Source organism: Tachyglossus aculeatus, chromosome 21 (genome assembly GCF_015852505.1).
Source record: "Tachyglossus aculeatus isolate mTacAcu1 chromosome 21, mTacAcu1.pri, whole genome shotgun sequence".
NCBI classification, from domain to species: Eukaryota; Metazoa; Chordata; class Mammalia; order Monotremata; family Tachyglossidae; genus Tachyglossus; species Tachyglossus aculeatus.
Genome location: NC_052086.1, coordinates 58,060,298 through 58,073,943, shown reverse-complemented (window position 1 = coordinate 58,073,943; position 13,646 = coordinate 58,060,298). Strand labels below are relative to the sequence as shown.

The 13,646-nt window shown below is 45.6% G+C and overlaps 1 protein-coding gene across 3 annotated transcripts in view; it reads left to right on the top strand.

The window, feature by feature from the left end:
* Nucleotides 1-13,646, top strand: part of SLC29A4 (solute carrier family 29 member 4) — a 32,525-nt gene that overhangs the window by 1,844 nt on the left and 17,035 nt on the right. For 2 of the 3 annotated variants that reach the window (XM_038762943.1, XM_038762941.1), the window contains exon 2: nucleotides 9,915-10,087. In XM_038762943.1, coding sequence (XP_038618871.1) covers nucleotides 9,925-10,087 — 163 coding nt within the window. In that variant the 5' untranslated portion in view covers nucleotides 9,915-9,924. Of the gene's footprint in view, nucleotides 1-4,919; nucleotides 5,002-9,914; nucleotides 10,088-13,646 lie in introns of those variants that run through there. The other variant, XM_038762942.1, reaches the window with a different exon arrangement.

Sequence of the window (13,646 nt, the reverse complement as noted above, 5' to 3'; positions counted from 1 at the left end):
ACCAGTGCTTGTGTTTTCCGCCAGAAACCTGGTCTGCCACGGTTTTGAATCTGAGCTGTTTAGCTGAGCATGTGACTCTGCTGAAGGGAGTTAACGGAGGTTCATGGAGCATGATTTTCTTGGCACAAAATAATGGACGTATTATTACTTTTTGATCCTAGCAGAAAAGGTGGGGAGTTTGGGCTTAATGCTTGAGGATCTTTAGTGAGGTGGAGCAAAATGTAAATCCACGGAGGGCGCAAAGCCTCTCAAACAAAGCATGAGCCAATGGCAATTGATTTCAGTGAAGGCAGTTTAATAGGCTCTTTCATGATGGCGGTACCACATTGTCTGGACATATTGAAGAGGAGACCCACAGTAACGACTGTGGCAGCAAAGCCCAGAGAACTGTCCTGGTTTAGTCTTTTAAAGTGGTTCATCACTATCATCATTACCAGCAAGATTGACGAAGTGCCCTTGGGAAGCAGAGCACTGTGCCAGAGGCTGGGTGATGACTTGATTCCCTTTCCTTTGTTCTGATAGGCTTGCACTGGGGGTTAAGAGCTTGGATCTCTCTCCATTCCCAGAGAGCAACACGCCATTTTTCTCCTGAAGATTGGCCCGTGGTTAGCAGATGCCGCCCCCTGAACTGGGGTGGTTAAACACCTGTCGCATGATAAACTGTCAAAGGTCCAGGCAGGTATCTGAGTCACGGATCCCAAGGGAAAAGGCTCTCTCCTGAAGTTATATCTGAGAGAAAGAAAGATCGACAGCTGTGGGAGACTTCGACTGACTTCCAGTTGTGGAAGCTCTGTCATATGTGTTTGTGAGCAGTCAGTCAATCAATCGTATTTATTGAGTGCTTACTGGGTTCAGAGCACTGTACTAAGCACTTGAGAGAGAACAATATAACAGACACATTCCCCTGTCCACCAGTGTTAGGGAGAAAAGGAGGGCATTCACCCTAGGGTCCCGACTGGAATGGGGGAAGCCCACTTCCCCTGATCAAGGCTGCCAATTTAAGGCAATGTCTGGCTGAGAAGTAAGAGGTCCCAGCCAGTGCAGATGGAGGAGCAGAACCACACTAGTAGCAAGTAGCTATCATACCTTACAGTTTGCCACGTTGTGAACTGCTTGAGTACAAGGATCAATCAATCAATCAATCAATTGTATTTACTGAGTGCTTACTGTATGCAGAACATTGTAGTAAGTGCTTGGGGAGAGTACAGTATAACAAAATAAGTAGACATGTTCCTTGCCCACAGGGAGTTTACTGTCTAGAGGGGGAGATGGACATTAAAATAAATTATGGATATGTACATAAGTGCTCTGGAGCTGAGGGTGGGATGAATAAAGGGTGCAAATCCAAATATAAGGGTAACAAAGAAGGGAGAGGGGGTAGGAGAAATGAAGACTTAGGGAAGACCTCTTGGAGGATATGTGATTTTAATAAGGCTCTGAAGGTGGGGAGAGTGATGGTCTGTCAGATATGAAGGGGGAGGAAGTTCCAGGCTAGAGGCAGGATAAGATAGATGAGACCATGGTACATTGAGTAAGCTGACACTGGAGGAGTGAAGTGTTTGGACTGGACTGTAGTGGAAGATCAGTGGGGTAAGGTAGGAAGGAGCGAGATGATTGAGTGCTTTAAAGCCAATAGTAGGAATTTTTATTTGATGTGGTGGTGGATGGGCAATCACCGGAGGTTTTTGAGGAGAGAGGAAACATGGACTAAACTGTTTTTTGAGAAAAATGATCTGGGCAGCAGAGTGAAGCTTGGACTGGAATGGTAAGAGACAGGAGGCAGCAAAGAGGCTGATGCAGTAATCAAAGTGGTATATGTCCTTGGATCAACATAATAGCAGTTCAGATGGAGAAAAAGAAAAAAGGAAAGTGCAGATTTTAGCAATGGTGTGAGGGATGGCATCTCCTATCTCTTTTGTGCTCTCCCCAGTGCTAAGTACAGTGCTCTAAAAAGAGTAAGAGCTCAGTAAACATTATTGATGAATCAATTGATCCTTAAATGCCTCTTTCTCTCCACCCACCCCCCACATTCAGAAGCAGCCCAGGGGTTGGGGGATGGGTGAGGAGGACTTACTCTGCCTGAAGTCCTCCTTTCCTAGCACCGGCCTTAGCTGCAAGAGCCGCTTGGTCAAAAGGGCTACTGGAGCCTTGTTTCATGGAAACCTCAGATTATGTGTTTTCTAGGTGCCAGGAAGCAAGCAGTGAATGGACTATTACCTGGGACAGGGCTCTTCCAACCTGGATTGCTGGGATCAAACTGGATCCCTGTGTTCCCACACCAGGTGTCTTGTCCCGGCCTATCATCCTCCCTCTAGGAGCAAGCACAGCCGGTAAAGCAGAGGAAATACTCCTTCTCTACTTCCCCCTGACTTAGGTCACAGCTTCTGTAGGTCAGAGGGGGCTGGTAGCCCAGGAGCTGGTCCTGGCATTTGTCTTGGACATCAAGATCTGCTCTGCTCAGTTCAGAGTAGTCAGTTTTGGGTAGAGGGCCCTGTGGAGACTGGTTTGATTTCAAGCATCCAGTTAAGGGAAGATTTTGCTCCCTGGATTCACCTGTGATGTTATGTCACCTCTTGGTGTCCCTGAAACCCAAGTCCCGAGAAGGCCTTCCACAGTTGGGAGCCCTTGGGCAAGGTCACCTGGACTAGGGCTTCCCAACCTTTTCATCCTGAAGTCTCACTGTGAGCATCCCCTGCCCTCGTCCACCCACTGGAGTCCATGGGAGAGGGAGACAGTATCCACAATTTGGTAAAACAAAAAACCTTTATGGGGCAAAGTCCTAGTTGGCCTGGGCTGTCCCAAACCCCAGGAGAGGGGAGGGCTACCCTGCCACCCTCCTACACAGACCCAATCCAAAACCCAGGCCTGGAGGGGCTCAGCTTTGCTTTCGGATCAGGGTGGGACCTTAATGAGCAGTTGGCCCTGTGGGCTGCTAGGACTGTCCCCACAACAACTAAAGGACTTCCTGCACTTGGTCAGTAATATCACAGCACCAGGTATAGTCTTTAGCCACTCCCTCCAACTCAGGGAAGCCCCAGGTGGGGAAGGGTGGTGCAGTTCAGTGTGCCCCCAATCAATCAATCATATTTATTAAGTGCTTACTATGTGCAGAGCACTGTACTAAGCACTTTGGGGAGTACAAGATAACAGACACATGCCCCGCCCACAGTGAGCTTACTCTTTTGAGGGGGAGACAGACATTAATATAAATAAATAAATTATGGATATGTACATAAATGTTGTGCAGCTAAGGGAGGGGTAAAAGGGAGCAAATCAGGGTGATGCAGAAGGGAGTGGGGCAAAAGGAAATGAGGGCTTAGTCAGGGAAGGTCTCTTTGAAGAGGGGGAAGAGTAATTGTCTGTTGAATATGAGGAGGGAGGGTGTTCCAGGCCAGAGGCAGGACATGAAAGAGCTGTCAGTGGTGAAATAGATGAGATCAAGGTACAGTGAGTAGGTTGGAGCCAAGTGTGTGGGTTGGATTGTAGTAGGAGAGTAATGAGGTGTGGTGGGGGGGCAAGATGATTAAGTGCACATAACAATCCAATAGGTCAGCACCTAGAATCTCCAAATGCCATGGGGAGCTCCCCAAGGCACATGCTGAGCTGCTGCCCATTTTGTATGGATTGGGAAGCATTTGTCTAATCCACCCTCCTGCCCTCTGGCAGTGCTGCTCAAAACACCCCAAACAGGAGTTGGGCTAAGAGGGTGGCCAGCGACAGCACTCAACGAAACCAAACCCAGAGATGCAGGTGATATCTCATGGGCCTTGTCAACATGCAGCAGAAAATGGTGACATCAGGCAGATGCCATTTTGCAGAAGTCTGCCTGAAGTTGAACATAGGGCACACTGAATGCAACCTCAGTTGCCCCAGAGCCATTGCATTCCTTCCTGGATTCCTGGGAACTTGGGTGCCATGGAATTCAGTGGCAGAAGCCTCAGCGGAGGTCAGCTCAGTGTTGAATATGTAAATACCAGATGTAAGGTTGTCCAGTGCCCAAGCCATATCAGAAAGGGACAGGCCAGCTGGAAAGCAGACTGCCCAGTATACACCCAGGTGATTGGCTACCCTAAGAGTCCATCTTTCCCCCACAGATCCTGGGACAAGGATTCAAAACCCTGCCAAGAAAGACTTCCTTGTGCCTAAATTCAATCTCACTTGCTGATTACATTTTCTCTTGTTTTTCTTTGGATAACTTGGCAGGGTCCTGAAAATGACCCTTTTTCTCTCCCACAAATGTTATGACTTTAGCACACTTTCCCTTAGTATCAGTATTCATAGCATTTATTGAGCAGAGAATGGAACTCAGTGCTTTGGGAATATGTGAAAGAAAAGCGCTAATTCCTGCCCTTGAAGAGCTTTCCATATATCACAAGGGGCAGAAGACTTAAATTGATGAATGTAGCATAGTTAAGAGTGAGAAAATAGATATCGGTAACAGACACAAGTGACTAAATAACAAATCAATAAATGCATAAATAGATGAGTGCTGAGGTGGCCGTTGGGCTGGCATGACTGGGAAGGTGGGAGGATTAATCTGGGAATGCTTCCAGGCTATATCACCCTGTTTTCTTTCATTTTTCTTCCAAGAATGGGTCAGGGGCCAAGTCTACTGATGTGTTTGGAACATCAACCTTAGTCTTTAACAAATGATTAGCTGCCACAGCTTACCTGTGACAGGAATCTTTTAAAAATAGTGATTACTCTGAAATAGGTACCATCTCCCCTGTCCCCACTGATTATTTTGTTTGTTTGTTTTAAAAGAGGGTGGGAATGACCTCACTCAGGATGTTGCCTACTCTGAGAGTGATACAACCCTAGCAAGGCCCACACAGCCCAAGCCCACTCAGCTGCAAGGGGGAAACTGAGGCATTTTCATTGAATATGGTATTTATTGCTTACTGACTACGGTTGTCCTTAGGTGCTGTCTGGATACAAGATCATCAGATTGTACACAATACCTGATGAGGCTCACGATCTACAAGGAGGTTAATAATAATGGTAGTATTTGTTAAGCGCTAATTATGTGTCAAGCTCTGTTCTAAGCACAGGGTAGATACAAGCTAATTAGGTTGGACACAGTCCCTGTCCCACATGGGGCACACAGTCTTCATCCCCATTTTACAGATGAGGTAACTAAGGCAATGAGAAGTGAAGTGACTTGCCCAAGGTCACAAAGCAGACAGTTGACAGAGAGGGATTAGAACCCAGGTCCCCCTGATTACCAGGTCATGCTGTAGTTATTATTATCCCCATTTTACAGATGGGGGAATTGAGGCCCAGAGCAGTTACTCTCTTGGCCTAGGTCATACAGTGGGCTAGTGACAAACCTCCTGACTCTCACATCCAGACCGTTTCCATTAGGCCACACTGCCCAGTGTTGATGCATAGCTCTGGTAATTGGGACCCCCGACTGCCCTAGTGCACCACAGCAATGAGATTTGTGGACAAAGACAGATGGAGTCATTAATGGATCATTGCCTCCAATAATGATGATTGAAGTATTTGTTAAGTGTTTACTATGTGCCAAGCACTGGGGGAGACACAATATCGAGAAGAAGCACGGCCTAGTGGATAGATCAATCAATCAATCAATAGTATTTATTGAGCACTTACTGTGTGCAGAGTACTGTACTAAGAGCTTGGGAAGTACAAGTTGGCAACACATAGAGACGGTTCCTACCCAACAGTGGGCTCATAGTCTAGAAGGGGGAGACAGAGAACAAAACAAAACATATTAACAAAATAAAATAAATGGAATAGATATGTACAAGTAAAATAAATGAATAAATAGAGTAATAGAGCATAGGCCTGGGATTTGGTGCTAATCCCGGCTCTGCCACCTGTCTGCTGTGTGACATTGGGCAACTCACCTCACTTTTCTGCACCTCAGTTCCCTCATCTGTAAAATGGACTATGAGCCTTATGTGGGACAGGGACTGTGTCCAACTTGATTAACTTGTATCTATCTCAGTGCTTAATACTGTGCCTGGCATATAGTAGGTGTTTACCAAATGCCATCAAAAAAATATATAAGCAAATAGGACACAGTCCATGTCCCACATGGGACTCACAATCTAAGGGAGAGGGAGAACAGGTACCTTATCTCCATTTTACAGATGAGGAAATCAAGGAGCAGAGGAGTTAAGTGACTTGCTCAGGGTCATACAGCAGGCAAGTGACAGAGCCGGGAATAGAACCCAGATCTCCTGACTCGGGAGACTGTGTTCTCTATATGAGACCACCCTGCTTCTCACCCCCTGGGGACATTGTGTCACTGTCAGCCATTTGTAGGGTTGGCTTCTGGCACTAAGGTGAGGACAGATTTGGGGGGCAGAAGCCCAGGGCAATCATCATATTGGTTTTAGAGAACCAGTTGAACAGTTCCATGGGAAAAGCAATTGTTCCACCTGGTTACAGGAACCACTAATCAGACACCAGCCTGATGGCTGGATGGCACCCAGCTCGGGGTCAGAACTCAGCTCACCTGAATCCTGACCTTGAAGCTCAGCTTTCTAATGTTGACAGTAGCCTGATCCTAGATAATCCCCCATATCTCCACATCTACGGTCAAGGTGATTCAGATAACTCTCATGTTAACCAGAGGAAAACACTCTAAACTGTAGCAGGGCTCTTGTTCTTCAAGAATAAATATTGCATTGGTGATGATGAAGGTCCCCTGCCTTTGTTTAAATTGTGCAAGAAAAAATCTGGAAAACTTCCAGTTACTTCCCTTAGCTGCTGGAGGAAACGTGGTCCCCCTAGGGAAGGGGAAGCCCCTAGCTCTGGGTGGGGGCAGAGGGGGGTGTCTCTTATCTCCTTACAAACTCATGGGGAGAGAAGGGAGCCCCATCAGAACTACTCCCCACCTCAAGACCCAGACAGTCTGTATGCTACAAGTAACACCATAATTTTTGAGCAATGAATTCTTATCGTCCTTCAGGGGTCTGGTCAGATGGAACCAAACAGTCAATCAATCAGTGGTACTTATTGAGGTCTTACTGTGTGCAGAACACTGTACTAAGTGCTTGGGAGAATACATCATAACAGTTGGTAGACATGTTCACTGCCCACAGTGAGCTACCAGTCTAGAGGGGACTAGAAGTGGACTGGGACTGGGAATGAAAGGGACATTGCAGACAGCAAAGGGGCAGGGTGGAAAAAAAGTCCAGAACTCCCAACTTTGTATCGCATCAACCAGGAAGTCTGGAGCAGGGGAACTCTGATTCCCCAAAAGCACTTTTGTTTGAATCAGTGGATGGACACATGTAAAAAGAGAAAGGCCTTACCCTGCTGACTGACCTCCCCTTGCCTGGTTCCAGGTTTGTAGATTATTGCTGAGTGAAACTCTCACTTCCAATATAAACAATATTGACAGTCACAAGGTGTTTGTTACTGTAGGTGCCAGTTGCAGATGGTGAAAAAGTGAGAATACATAAAATGAATTTGAGATTTTACTCTACCTCATGTTAGTCAGGAGGCATGAGGTAGGGGAACCTTACTTCTCCAAAAGTACCCCTCTCTTGTTTTTCTGGACTAAGCCAGTGGGGGGGACATAGAGGTTGAAAGAAAAACAACAAACACAAGGAGGAAGGGGGCTTACCCTGCTTACTGCCTTCATGCTGCCTGATTCCGGGACTGGATGAATGTTTAAATATTTCATTTAGTAATAAGCATCAGGGAGACCAAAACTATCCCACAAGGGCCCAGTGGTTTAAAATTTCTGAGACTACTTACCTAGCAAAGGAGACAATTTTTTTTAATTTAAAAAAGGAATCCAGTCAATTTGATTAGCCCCAGCCCAGGGGAGGGTTACCCAAAGTGAAGAGATGAAGTCCATAGCTGATTTTAAAACTTCATTTAATTTCACCTCTCTTTCATCTACTTTTCAAGCCTCTTCCCAGGACTGCTAATTGGGAAGCAGCATGGCTTAGTGGAAAGAGAGTGGGCCTGGGAGTCAGATGACCTGAGTTCTAATTCTGGCCCTGCCAGTTATCTGCTGTGTGATCTTGGGCAAGTCACTTAACTTTTCTGTACCTCAGTTTCTTCTATAAAATGGGAATCAAATCCTACTCCTTCCTTCTTAAACTGTGGGACAAGGACTGTGACCAATCTAGTTTTCTTGTATGTTCCTTAGGGCTTAGTAAAGTGCCTGGCACATAGTAAATTCTTAGGTGCCTTAATGATGAGGATTATGACAATAACAATAATAATAGCAATCTAAAAAAAGCTTATTTGAGTTTTGCCCTCTTGACCTTTCTCCTTCCTTTGGAAGTCTGCCAAGGTGTGCTGACAGTGGGGTTCAAGCTTCAAACCAGCTAAAGATTCTCAATTACTATGATGAGGGGTCTACTTTCAGTATCTTTGCAAGACTGAAACTATTACAGAAGGAGAATCTGGATTCTCAAGCTGTTTTACTAGTGTCACCCCTGAACCTTATTCAGTGCCAGAAGTCAAGCAAGGTTACCAACAATGAAATCCTTGATGTAGTCAATCAGTCAATAGTATTTATTTAGTGCTTAGTCTCTGTAGAGTACTGTACTAAACATTTGGGTGAGTCCATTAGAATTAGTAGACATAATTCCTGTTCTTAAGGAACTAACAATCTATCTGGGGAGAATGACACTTAAACTCCTGGTAGGGGGAAGCAACAAGATTTAAAAATGGAGAGAGTGGGAGGAATGCCCAGGTGCTAAAGTGACTTGGAAGTGCTGAAGTGGAAGTAGTAGGGGAATAGGATCGGGAGATCAGAGATTAATCAGAAAAGGCTTCTTGGAGGAGATGGAAATTCAGAAGGGCTTTGATCAAATGGGGAGAGCAGTGGGCTGCTGAATGGAAAGGGCTTGAGAAAGACATAGACATCAAGAGAGATGAGAGCTAGATATGGTAAGGTGGTTGGCATTAGAGGACAAACAAGGTCACCACAGAGATCCAGCAATGCAGTCATTACCCTGCCACCAAGCCAATGTTCACTGCCACCCAGCTTTGCTGAGATGGACATGAGGGAAGTCTGGGGGGCCCAGCAGGGCCTCAGGCATTGATTTGGTGCTGGAGCACCCCAACAGAGTTCTGATCCCTCTCTGCCACTTGTCTGCTGTGTGTCCTTGGGGAAGTACTTAACTTCTCTGTGACCGTTACCTCATCTGTAAAATGGAGATTAAAGCTGTAAGCCCCATGTGATACTGATTATCTTGTATCTTCCCCCAACACTTAGTTCAGTGCCTTGAAGTTCAGTAAGCACTTAACGAATATCATTTGATAAAAACAAAACCCATTGCTAACGCAATAGAACAACGGGCTCTTGGGAGGTAACAGTCACATTCAGATCAGCCTGAGGGGATGGTCAGTAGTGGAGTGGTTCTCCTCTAGCAGGGACCTCTAGAAGATGGGAAACTGAAGGGTGGTTTGTAAATCTCAAATAATGAGCCCCTGGGCTTCTGGGTTCATTTCAGGTTATGCCTCAACCTCTTCAGCCACATCAACATCAAAAGATAAAGTCTCACCTTTAGTAGGGTCATCCTTAGATGTAAGAGGTAGCTGCCTATCTATTTATTGCAATATGAACTTCCCAGCACCCCATCACCTGCTCCCCTCTTGAGGATTCAGAATGAGGGAACAAAATTGGACCCAAAGACTTTATCAACTCCACCTTGTTTGATAGCCTTGTTAATGGTTCAGGAAACTTTATACATGAAATGAGCTTGTGAAGTGTGTGTGTGTGTGTGTGTGTGTGTGTGTGTGTGTGTGTGGTGAGGTAGGGGAGTTGAGGATCTTTAACAATGAAGCTGGTGGACTCTACACTCAGGTGATCCTACATGAAGGACTCATCAGGGACTAGGTGCCTTTGGGTAATTCTTTCCCATTCCCAGATTTTTAGATATCCACTTACTGCTCCTCTTCCTTTTCAATTCTAGGGCAGTAGCCATGGGCTCCGTTGGGGGAGACCGTTTCAAGGAACTTAGCCCAGCCGTGACACCCGAAGGGAATGTGGTGATGAGCTTCAGCTTTGACAGCTACCAGCTGGAGGAGGAGGAGCTCCAGGCCAGAGGAAATCAAGCCAAAGGGGTTCTCACCTTCATGGAACCAGGTGATGATGGGGGAACAGCTCCCACAAGATGGAGTCTTCTCCAGGAGGGGCTTGGGTGGTGGGGGTGGCGATGCCCACTGGTACGTCAGAACGAAAGTGGTGTGGGGTTGGTTTTTTTTTTCCAGTACTCTTAATGGGCATGTAAAGCCAGAGAGCCTGCCCAGGCCTCACCCAATAGGAGGAGTGTGGGGCCTATATCTGATAGGCAATTGTCCAGGCCCGGCCTGAATTCTGGAGTCAGGCGTAATATTAATTCAGCAAAAGCCAAGTTTCCATGGACTCCCCTGAAGACAGACGCCTATTCCACTCTTTGATTATAAAAACAGTAGCAAACAGAAGTCTGAGCTCTCATGACAATGGGATCCTTTGGCTAGAGGAGGTTGAATGGATTGGTGGGTAGTGGGTGGAGTTGTTGCATGGCTTCCTGAACGACCTTTTACCCCTCAGAGCTCCTGAATGGGGTTAGAAATCCAGGCAGGGCTGATCTCCTGCACATTAGACCTTGGTCAGAACTACTGCAAACATACGGAAGGCTCTTCAAACAAGCCAGACATCCACTAGGCCGAGGTGGATTGCGTGTGGCCCTACTTGAGGGCAAGAGGATGGATTTGATGGTTTCTCAACACTTCCTCTTCTGAGAGCTTCTAGAATTCTCACCGTGCTGTGTGGTAGCTTTTATTATTTTATTATCATATTTGTTGAGCGCTTACTATGTGCCAGGCACTGTACTAAGTGCTGGTGCACATACAAGCAATTCAGGTTGAACACAGTCCCTGTCCCACTTGAGGCTCACAGTTTCAATCCCCATTTTAGAGATGAGGTAACTGAGGCACAGAGAAATGATGTGCCCAAGGTCACAAAGCAGGCAAGTGGTGGAGCCATTAGAACCCATGACCTTCTGATTCCCAGGCCTGTGCTCTAACCACTATGGCCTGCAGTTTCTCTGTGAGTGAGTCATGCAGGGAGAATAGTGTCACATCACATCATGTCAAGTTTCTCCAAAAGATCAAATGCAGTCCACATTTTCTGGCTTCCAGTAGTACCCGTTAGTGGGAAAGGAACTGAAGACCTCAGCCATCACCTGTGGTATACTCCACCTAAAGATGATGGTGCTTTCCTCCCTCTAAGTGGTCCATGTTTCCCCACCCAGCAAACCCTCTTCCCAATCCAGCAGCTCCTCAGTGGCCACAAGGCAGCAGGGTGCCAGGCTTCCCCCTTCTTTCCCCCACAGACATCAACCCTACCCCCCGCCCTGGGTCCCCGGATCAACTGCATAGGCACTCAGGTAATGTAACATCAGGATTTGAGTTGAATTTTTAAAAGCACAATTGTGTTGAAGGCAAATAATCAGTCAATGGAGTTTATTGAATCATTTCTTTGTACTGAACTAAGCACTTGGGGAGAGTACAATACAGTTGGTAGACATGATTTTTGCCCTCAAAGAACTTACAGTTCAATGGGGAAATGGATATGAAAATAAATTACAGGAATGGGAAATGGTATAAGAATCCATGCATAAGTGCTGTGGGGGTGAGGGGTGGGCTGAGTACCTAAATGTTTAAGGGGTGGGACTAAGTGCATGAGTGAGGCAGTGGGAAGGGAAGGGAAGTGAACTGGGGGGCATGAGAGCTCATTCAGGGAAGGCTTCCTGGAAGAAATTGGATTTCAGGAGGGCTTTGAATTTGGGAAGAGTGCTGGAAAAGTCTGCTGAGCTCCCATAGCGTGAAATGGGCTGAGACAATATACAAAGCCCAAAGAAAGTAAGCATAATGAATTCAGTCTGTGCAGTGTTTGTTGGATGATTTGACTGTTCACCTCCTGTTTCCCATCCCAGCTCGAAACATATGAGCAGAGTTGACAAGATGAAATCAAGCCAGTGCACAAGTCCTAGCTGGTTCCACTGAAACAGACCTTGTTTAAAGTTACAGGACATGGAGAGACACCAGGTTTCCTATCGTTTTCCACTGGAGTCCCCATTTATTCATTCATTCAATCGTATTTATTGAACGCTTACTGTGTGCAAAGCACTGTACTAAGCTCTTGGGAAGTACAAGTTGGCAACATAGGAGGAGGAGTAATAGTAGTAGTAATAGCAGTAGTATTTATTAAACTATTGTGTGTAGAGCTCTCTACTAAGCACTGGGGAAAAAATACACAAGTGAGAGTTAGACATGATCCCTGGCCCTCCAGGGGTTCACAATCTTAGAATAAAATACAAGGATGGTAAGGCTGAGGTGGTTGAAAAAAAAAAAAACTCTGCATGTAGGTCATATTTCCTTTAACTCCTCAAATGTTCTCTTTTCCGGCCTTAAAGGCCATAGGTAGAGAAACAAATTAGAGGGGTTTTTGTGGGGGTTTGGGGTTTTTTTTGGCATGAACCATATTACTCCTTGTCCCTCTCCTACACTGAATACACTGACTCTGCAGGTCTTGATAAGTATAGGTAAGAGTACTTAAAGTCTGGAGATTATTTTGCTTGAGGCAAATTTCTCCTTTTTCACCTCAAACATTTTCTTTGGAGGCCTGGATGATCTTAGGTAGAGAAATACAAGCAGGAGATTTTTTTTGCATCAAGCCAATTTCTCCCTTTCCAGCTCCTATATTTTGTTTTCAGGTCTTGAAGACCTGTGGTGGACAAATTAATGGGATAATTTCTGCAAGAAGCAAGTTTCTCCTTCTGCACTTCAAATATTCCTTTTTTTAGGCACTGAAGACCTGGGGTAATAATAATAATAATAATAATGGCATTTATTAAGCACTTACTATGTGCAAAGCACTGTTCTAAGTGCTGGGGAGGTTACAAGGTGATCAGGTTGTCGCACGACAGGTAGTGAAATCAATGCAGGAGATTTCTTGCAGGAAGCCAATTTCTCCTTTTCCACCTCAAATAATCCCGATTCACTCTCAATTAAAAAGTCTTGAAGGCCTGAAGTGGAGAAATAAAAGTCGGAGATAGTTTGTATGCAGCAAATTTCTCCCTTTTCAATCTCAAATATTCTCTTTTGACCCCTTGAAGACCTTAGGGAGAGAAATCACAGTAGGAGATTTTTTGCATGAAGCAAATTGCTCTTTTCCCACTTCATATATCCCTTATTCATTCTCAATTAAAAGGCCTCGAAGGCTGCAGGTAGACTTATGTTCAGGAGACACTTTTGGATGAAGAAAATTTCTCCTTGTCCAGGTCATGGTTTTTCTCATTCATTCATTCAAACATATTTATTGAGCACTTACTGTGTGCAGAGCACTATACTAAGCGCTTGGGAAGTACACGTCGGCAACATATAGAGACGGTCCCTACCCCACAATGGGTTCACAGTCTCATCAGGTCTGAGGTGGACATGCTGATGGGAGAGATTTTGCAGGAAGCAAATAGTCTCTTTTCCCATCACAAACAGTCTCTTCTCGGGCCTAGAAGACTGCCGTTGAGAAAACAGAGCTGAAGGTTGTTCGCATGAAGCAAACTTCACCTTCTTCACCTCAGAATTGCGATTCACTCTCAATTAAAAAACCCTGAAGGCCTGAGATAGACTAATAATGCACAGGAGATGTGTCTGCAGGA